The following is a 9332-nucleotide window of genomic DNA, read 5'->3' on the forward strand; positions in this document are numbered from 1 at the left end:
GGGTGCCATGTCATCTGCTGGTGTTGGTCCATTGTGTTTTCTGAGGTCCAGGGTCAACGCAGCCACATACCAGGAAGTTGTAGAGCACTTCATGCTTCCTGCAGCTGACCAACTTTTTGGAGATGCAGATTTCATTTTCCAACAGGACTTGGCACCTGCACACAGTGCCAAAGCTACCAGTACCTGGTTGAAGGACCATGGTATCCCTGTTCTTAATTGGCCAGCAAACTCTCCTGACCTTAACCCCATAGAAAATCTATGGGGTATTGTGAAGAAGAAGATGCAATACACCAGACCCAACAATTCAGAAGAGCTAAAAGCCACTATTAGAGCAACCTGGGCTATCATAACACCTGAGCAGTGCCACAGACTGATCGACTCCATGCCACGCCGCATTGCTGCAGTAATACAGGCCAAAGGAGGCCCAACTAAATACTGAGTGCTGTACATGCTCATACTTTTCATGTTCATACTTTTCAGTTGGCCAACATTTCTATAAATCCTTTGTTTTTATTGGTCTTCAGTAATATTCTAATTTTCTGATATGATGAATTTGAGATTTTCATTTGTTGTCATTTGTAATCATCAAAATTAAACAAAATAAACATCTGAAATATATGAGTTTGTATGTAATGTATGAATATAATATACAAGTTTCACTTTTTAAATGGAATTACTGAAATCAATCTACTTTTTCATGATATTTTAATTTTATGACGAGCACCTGTATTTGATATCAGCATATGAAAATATATCTGAGTATATTATTTTTCAAAGTGTCAGAAATGGATAACAAAACTGCTATTTTCAATGACTACTTATTTTTGTCCAGCTTTAACATCGGTATCGATATCGGTTATCGGCTACATGAGTTTTAAAACATCGGCATATCAGATATCGACCAAAATCCCAATATCGTGCATCCCTACAACATATCGTTACCTATATTTGCTATTATTTTACCTTTCATTGGCGATCTAAAGTAGCCGAAAGTAGAAAACAATCATTGTCAGCCTTGAAGGAAAGTACTGCTTTCTAAGACTCTCAGCTTATTTTTATTCTTTTTATTAAAATCTGAGGGCAGAGGACAAATGAAACATCTTACAAAATGATTTTCTAGAGATTTTAGACAAATAAAACAGTTATTCTACTTGTAGAAAACAAACAGTTGTTGTTGACACAAATTTAAAAGTAGTGTAGCTTAATATGGCTAACTGACAGAGCTAAAAGAGGCTAACCTGTTAGCTACAGCTAGCCACGGAGCTACCCAGCTCTCCCCCTTTATATCATGGTCTAACAGTTATTTGTTCAACTGAAACAGATTTTTTTCAGTTAGTCATTAGACACGCTAACGCTAAAGGTGCTCCCGCATGATAGCATGATGTTATTATTGTTGTCTGGGCAACCACAACGTTTCACGTCATGTGGTGACGTTCAGCCAATCATCTGGTAGCTACAGCGGTTCTATCGCTGCGGTGACCATTTGTTTGCTAACAGTCTCTTCTTCTCCTCTTCCAGCAGAGCGGATCAGCTGATAGCAGAAAGGAGCAAAAATGTCGGACGAGGAGGACATGGCTCCAGCCATGAAGAAGAGTCGCGTTTTCTACGGCAGCCTGGAGGAGAAGGAGCGAGAACGCCTCACGCTGGAGAAGGCGAGCAATATGGTTACAGGAAGTGACGCCTTGAGGGCGGGCATCAAGGCGGGAAACATCAACATCTCATCAGGTGGGTCAGGGCCGCCCGCTGCTGGATAAATGACCGGACAGAAACGATCAGGGCTGATGAGGTTAGGACAGGAGATGTGGAATTAAATCTGGGCAGAGATTTTATTCATTTATGTAGTTTTGGTGTCACTGACTATTAACCCTAACCATCCTGACTGTCTACGTTCCACATAAGATCACAGCTGCTATTTCTACATTAAACTGGAGTAAAGTCCTCCTCATCCCCTTATTTATCTTTTTAAGTAGTGTGTCATCAGCATATACCGTAGTTAGATTTGTTGTAATGCACTGGAATCAGAGCTAAGGCTACGTTCACACCACAGCCTGAAGTGATTTTTTTTGACCATGGGCGTTTCTCAATATGCGTTCTTGAGCGTTCTCGTGTGCTCGTGTACTCGTGACACGTCATCAGCCTCAGCCCGAGTACCATTCCAATTCTCGAGAACGCCAGATCGAGAACGCACCAAATCCCTGGATGTTGTTCTCACCCCGCCCTCTTTATCGAGCATGCATCAGAGCAGACTTGTGCGTTCTTCAGACTGACCGCTTTCCCAGAATGCACCGCGGCCGCAGCTTGATTCCAGACAGCGCTCACAGTGTTAAGTTAAACATTCCCTTTTCTGCTGCTGTTGTTCTTCAAAAGTACGTTTTGAAATCGTTTGAGGCGATAACATTATACATTTAAGCCTCCCTGTGTGGTCTGTTTACAGAGTTAGTGCGACATTTTTAAAAAAAGTCTGACGTTGAGCGGACCAGAGTGACCAGCAGACCTCCGAGGGTAACCGCAGCCAGGGCTAATGTTACCCCGTCTGTAGTGCACCTCTCTCGGTCTAGTTATGTGTGAACTACCGCTCGTTCTGATGGCGGTTTTCTGCAGTTCGGTAATTTTTTTAAATGTTTTTTAAGCTTTAGAAATTAAAAATATTGTTTTCAAAATGTTTTGTGTAGGGAATAAATAGTTTTGACTGTTAAAGAAATGCTAAACAACGTTGCATGTGATGACGTCACGAGTACGCTTCTGTTCCAATACACATACGTGCTTGCGTGCTCGCGTTCTCGCCAAGTCCGATCTTCCTACGTTCTCGCCAAGAACGGACTTGACGAGAACGCGAGTACGTACTCGCGTTCTCGTGAATTGAGAAACGGCCCATATGCGACCTGTGTCCGATCTTTTCAAAACAATCTGAACAACACCGATCCGATTTTTTTTCCAATGCGACCCAGGCCACTTGGCTATGTGGTCCTGAATCCGATGCGAATCCGACCTTTTTAAATGCGACCTGTGTCTGAACGGCCAGGTCGCATTCATCCAACCTGAACGCCACTAGTAGCCGACAAAGGTCACTATTCTGCGTCTTGCTATGAAGAAGCAGCAATAAAAAAAACAACAACCATGGAGGACGATGATGTGAGGAGTAGTATTTATGTTTACCATCTAGAAAATATTGAGTTTTTAAGGTCGGGAAAGATCGCTAGATGCGCTCCAGTACTACCATCCATGTTTACTTCCGTAAACAGAGAGTTTGTGACGTCATTGCGTCCTCTACTGCGCATGGGGGACACTTGCGTTGTATGAATGCAGTTCACACAGGAGATCACATGCAAGTCGCATATATTTGGAAATATGAACGGCAACGCAAAAAAATCATATTTCACAAAAAATCGGAATTAAGCACTAAAGTCGTAGGGAAGCGGCTGTTCCAATCGTTGCATTTCCGAATTCTCCCGAGTGGTGCCCGACTTTACACGAGTGAATAAAGTGAATGTGTTTGGTCGATTATCAAGGGGGCGGGATTATTGTGGCGGAAGGTTTGCAAGCAAGTTTGGTTGCAGCCGGTTCGTTGGAAGCATCTTGCTAACCAGTTAGCAACTTAGTGCTAGCAGGTTCCCAATGGGAAATTCCATTGGGACCAAGTAGCACTAAATTGGTGACTTAGAAACGACGCTGTCAAGGAACGCTATGGACAGCGGAAACATGCAAGAGGAGGAGAGTTTAGTGTCGGAGGTCGTGGATGAGTCTCCTCCGTCATCCATTTTTTATTTAGAGGAGGAAAGCGGGGACGAAGATGTTGTGGAAGAGGACGCCAGGGCGGCAGAAGCTTGGTTTGGTGTAGAAGGCTTCCAGCCGTACATGTTCGAGCCCTTGCCTCGCAACGCTGCCAGTTCTGTTAGCTCTACGCCTGCCGAAGACACAGACGTCCATCCCCGTGAACACTGGGACGCAACTCAATGGGAAAGGAAAGGATTCTGGTTTCAACCGTTGCGTATATTAGCTGCGACACATGAATCAAGATGCTATGAACGAAAAAATGTGATTGACAGATGACCGTTGATATATGATTGGCCGAATTTAGGTGTTCAGGCTGACGTAGAACTAACTGGCCTGAAGAAGATAACGATAAAAGAAACACAGATTTTAAGACATGGTTTTTTTTAATTGAATGTTTCTAAATTTTGGGACAATATGGTCTGAGAAAGAGTACATTTATATACATGTTTAAGCCAGAATGATTTGACATTTAAATATGACTTCCCTACGACGAAGGCCTGCAGTGTGAACGTAGCATAACGGAGCCAACAGAGCCTCGAGGAAACAACAGTAGATCTTTGTTTGCTCTGATTTATCAGTTTTCCAGTTTGCAAAGTAAGATTAGACCCAATGTTAAATAGAACCAGACAGGCTCGACTACTGTAAGGTCTACAAACTGGAATGTTTTGACCACAAGATGGCAGTAGCTACTGTCGTAAAGCTGTAGTTCCAGGGAGGTTTACTCAGCTTCCATGTTTCCCTGCAGGAGAGACCATGGAGATGGAGGAACGGGTCAGCGAGCGGCAGCAGGAAGCACTCGCCGAGTTTGAGCGGCGCCGGCGAGCCCGGCAGATCACCGTATCCACCGACGACGCGGAGGTTAAAGCAGGCCTCCGAGCGCTGGGGGAGCCGATCACGTTGTTCGGAGAGGGCCCCGCTGATCGCCGTGAGAGGTGGGAGGGGCGGACCTTTCTACACCCTGTTCATTGAAGTGCTTACTGTGCTGGGATTGGTTGACGGTCGACCAATCATAAGCCTCGTTTAACGACTATTTTCAGGCTGCGAAGCGTTTTGTCCGTGGTCGGTCCAGATGCTCTGAAGAAGTCCAGGAAAGACGAGGAAAGAGCCAAAAGGTCCCATGATGAGGTCAGAAATGTTGCTGCTAGCCTCTTAATAATCTGTAGAGCTATTATAACATCCTGTAGTTCTCTGGATTAACGCTGATGGCCGCGTACTGCGGTTCTTTATGTATCAGGAAGCATGAAGGTCATGAACTTGTAGTATTCAGAAACCTGTCATAAATCTCAGTTCTCTCTCTAACCAATCACAGTGCCACCAGACATGGTACCATGAAGGCCCCTCCTCCCTGAGGGACGCTCGCCTGTGGTTGGCCAGATACTCTCTACCACGGTGTGTCATCATGGTTCTACTGTAGTCAGGACGTTTTCCATCAAGATATTTGTCTATATTGCTTCATGGACGTTAAGCAGTGTTTTAAAAATGCCTCCCAGCATGAGGTAACCTTTATTGGTTAACACGTACAACACTTTGCTGTGATTGGTCCCTCAGGGCGATGAAGCGTCTCGAAGCCGCACGCGCTCAGAAGGAGGTTCCTGAGGCGACAAAGACGATCCGCCAACAGGAGCTCCACAAATCCCTGAGGGTGAGTCGGAACGACCAATCTAGAGAGATCCGATCCAACGTGGACCGGATCCAGAAAAGAACAAATCATGGAAACGGTCTGAAACATGGAGTCTGGTCCAATGAGGCACAACGAGAAAACAACAAACAGAATAGAGGAAGGACAGTTATCCTGGTCTTTATCTCTGATTTATGTTCAGGGGCATTTTGGGCTGTCGGAGAAAAAAGATAATATTTCTGCGGCCTTCACCCTGTTGGATCTAATTCTTTTCAAGGCTGATTCTTACAAAAACGGTACCAAAACGTGTTTTTTCCAGTTAAATCTAGTTAAAACCAGCTAAATTTAGTTAAAGGAACTCTTAAACCAGCTAAATTAAAGGACTCGTGTTTAGCTGGAGTCTCTTTGAACAGAAAAGATGTTCTTTATCCAGTTCGGTCCAACTAGAACCAGTCTGAACTGGTTTAAACAGGTCCTTACCCTGAGACAGACATGAATGTTTCTCAATTCACTAGAATGTGAGTAAGGACTCATGTCCTCTCCAAGTCTGTTCTTGAACGAACACAGGAAAGTCTGGACTCGGGGAGAACGGGAGCACGCAGAACAAATCTGGGTCAAATGGAACAGAAGCGTACTGATGACATCACCACATTCAAAGCTAGTCTGGAGCTGCATTTCATCTCCTGAAATTTCTTCATTTCTCATTTTTGCAATATTCCTTAGATGAAAGAAGGAAATTCTAGAAACCTCTTTTATATGGGATTTAAATGACAGGTCCTGATCAAACAACACCAAGATTTTTTACTTTATTATCTGAAATCAGTTTAATCCCATCCAAATGAAGTGACTGGCTAATCAGCTTATTTTTCAAAGACTCTGGTCCAAAGACTATAACTTCTGTTTTGTCTGCATTCAGAAGCAGAAAGTCAAGAGTCATCCAGGTTTTTATGTCTTCAAGACATGCCTGTAATCTATGTAATGGGTTAGCTTCATCTGGATTTATAGACAGATATAGCTGGGTATCATCAGCATAACAGTGGAAATTAATCCCATGCTGTCTAATAACTCTACCAATTGGGAGCATGTATAAAGTAAAGAGAATTGGTCCTAGCACTGATCCCTGTGGTACTCCACAGGTAACCTTTGAGCGTGTTGAAGATCTATCATTAACATGAACAAACTGAATTCGATCAGATAGATAAGATTTAAACCAGTCTAGTGCTGTTCCTTTAATTCCAACAAAATATTCAAATCTTTCTAAAAGAATATTATGGTCAACTGTATCGAATGCAGCACTAGGATCCAACAGGACGAGCACAGATACAAGTCCATTATCTGAGGCCATGAGAATATCATTAGTGACTTTCACCAGAGCTGTTTCAGTGCTATGATGAGCTCTAAAGCCAGACTGAAACTCTTCAAAAAGTTCAGAAAGTTAAAGTTGGTTAAAATTGATTCTGTTCCTGCTCAACACATTACACTGAGTGGAGCTGTTGACCACCCCAAGATGGCGCCACCACATCATGTCAGTGCGAAAGTGATGGATGTGAGGTCTACTCTTATACGCGGACCTGAACAACCTCTGAAAGTCTTCTTCTTTTCAGAATCTGAACAACTTCTGCAGTCAGATTGGAGATGATCGACCAATCAGCTTCTGCCACTTCAGTCCGGACTCCAAAATGCTGGCCACGGCGTCATGGTAAGAACCCCGCTCCTCCTCACACAGGTATCCTTGTTCCTGAATGAAGCTAATGTTAGCGTGCTAACCCCTTCAGGAGTGGCCTGTGTAAGCTGTGGTCCGTCCCTGATTGCACACTGATCCGGACCCTCAGAGGTGGGCGGAGCTTCTCTCTTCCTGGTTCTGTTTACAGCTGTGTGACGCTAATGTTGGTTCAACACTAAAGCAAACTATCCTCTTTCCTCTCTGTGCTGTGATTGGTTAAAGGACACAACACCAACGTAGGAGCCATCGTCTTTCGCCCGCAGTCCGGAATATCTCTCGACCAATCAGACGTCAACTTGGCCTCCTGTGCTGCTGATGGGACGGTGAAGCTGTGGAACCTGGAGAGGTGGGTGGGCGGGGCTTAATTTGGGCCTGGCTTTTAACACAGAGAGGACTAATGAGAATTTGTCTCTGTGGTTGTCATAGTGACGAGCCAGTTGCGGACATCGAGGGTCACAGTGATCGGGTGTCTCGGGTTTCCTGGCATCCCTCCGGAAGATTCCTGGGAACCACCTGGTAGGAGAGACCAGAACCGAGTGGTTCCTGGGTGATATCGGGCTGAGGGCTTAGATCTGTCTGTATACTCTGTAGTAACTGTGCGTACTCCGTAGTAACGCTGAATACTCTCTTCCAACAGCTACGACAACTCATGGCGTCTGTGGGACCTGGAGGTTCAGGAGGAGATCCTGCATCAGGAAGGTCACAGCAAAGGAGTTCATGACATCAGCTTCCATCCTGACGGCTCATTGGCTGCCACAGGGTCGGTTTTGCTGAGCGGTTCCTCCTTCTGATCTTTAACGGTTCAGTAATTGTTTTTCTGAGCTGTAATTGATCACTGGTAATCGGCATCTCTGTTAGCCAATAGTTCTGCCTTTTTCTCATCCAATCAGGGGGCTGGATGCGTTCGGCAGGGTTTGGGACCTGAGGACGGGACGCTGCGTGGTTTTCCTCGAGGGACACCTAAAGGAGATTTACAGCATTCACTTCAGTCCAAACGGGTCAGCCCAACACAAAAACGGCCAATCAGAGAGCAGCTAGCAGAGATTAGCCAATCAGATGGAAGTTATGGCATATCAGCCAATCAGAGGGAAGTTGAGGCATATCAGCCACTTAAAGGGGTGTAGGGACATTCTAGCCAATCAGAGGGCGGTTTGGACATTCCAGCCAATCAGAGAGGCTCTATGTCTCTGCTGACGGTTTAATTTCCAAAAGACTTGATTGTTTAAGTTCAACTGGGATCTTTGTGGGTTTTCTCGTCATTCTCAGAACCGTAGTTCTCTGTAGAGCCTGAGTCTAAACCGGACCTTGTTTTTTTTGTTGTTTTTTTTATTTTGCAGCCACCATCTGGCCACAGGAAGTGGTGACAACACCTGTAAGGTTTGGGAGCTGCGCAACAGGAAGTGTCTGTACACTGTCCCCGCCCACCAGAACCTGCTGTCAGCCGTCCGCTTCCAACGTAAACAAAAACAGAACCTTTCTCCTCAGTATGACCCCCCACTTCCTGTGTCTGTGACCTCAATTCTTTTATCTCTGACCTCACTTCCTGTGCAGCCACAGACGGTCACTTTCTGTTGACCGGAGCTTACGACAACACGGCGAAGGTCTGGAGCCACCCGGGCTGGATGCCGCTGAAGACGCTGGCAGGACATGAGGGGAAGGTAGGATGGCTCTACGTTCTGATTGGTCCGCCTGAGGGCTGAACCCTGATTAGCCGCTCTGAAACCCTGGATTGATGGTTGTTTTCAGGTGATGGGCGTGGACATGTCACCTGATGGGAAGCTGATCGCCACCTGCTCTTACGACCGAACCTTCAAACTCTGGCTGTCCGAATGATGTCAGCAGTGATGTCATCCAATGAAATAAGATTTTTTGTTGTTTTTTTTAAATCTAATAAAGAAGTTGAATCTTTCTTAGATTTGTTGTTGTTGTTTTTTTTAGTTTATTGGCAGTTAATTCAGATGATCTCAACTTTATTAAACCTGAAGTGAAACCAAACGGATGCTGCTACTCGTATCATCTGTGGTTCTTTGTTAGAACACTCTGATGCTCGGCCTGTCCGGCCTCAGGATGACCTGAGAACCAACGCAGACATTCACCCCATTATTCACCGCCATGCCTCAGCCAGAACAGCATGGCAACTGCAGCTGGAGCCAGGGGACCACAGCTACCAAAGTTAGACAACAGAAATGAATGATGTTTTATTTGAAATAGAAAACT

The 9332-nt window shown here is 45.0% G+C and overlaps 1 protein-coding gene across 1 annotated transcript; it reads left to right on the forward strand.

Moving 5' to 3' along the window:
• Nucleotides 1-1496: 1496 nt before the first annotated feature.
• prpf4 (PRP4 pre-mRNA processing factor 4 homolog (yeast)) lies at nucleotides 1497-9028 on the forward strand. The gene is made up of 14 exons (XM_038271967.1): nucleotides 1497-1725; nucleotides 4520-4706; nucleotides 4812-4899; nucleotides 5084-5163; nucleotides 5323-5416; nucleotides 6997-7091; nucleotides 7168-7226; nucleotides 7338-7461; nucleotides 7542-7631; nucleotides 7753-7875; nucleotides 8006-8113; nucleotides 8453-8571; nucleotides 8667-8773; nucleotides 8862-9028. The coding sequence occupies exons 1-14, from the start codon at nucleotides 1554-1556 to the stop codon at nucleotides 8946-8948; spliced, it is 1533 nt and encodes a 510-aa protein (XP_038127895.1). The 5' UTR covers nucleotides 1497-1553; the 3' UTR covers nucleotides 8949-9028.
• Nucleotides 9029-9332: the final 304 nt, after the last annotated feature.

This window comes from Cyprinodon tularosa, unplaced genomic scaffold (genome assembly GCF_016077235.1).
Source record: "Cyprinodon tularosa strain WSP-4 unplaced genomic scaffold, ASM1607723v1 ctg813, whole genome shotgun sequence".
Lineage (NCBI taxonomy): Eukaryota > Metazoa > Chordata > Actinopteri > Cyprinodontiformes > Cyprinodontidae > Cyprinodon > Cyprinodon tularosa.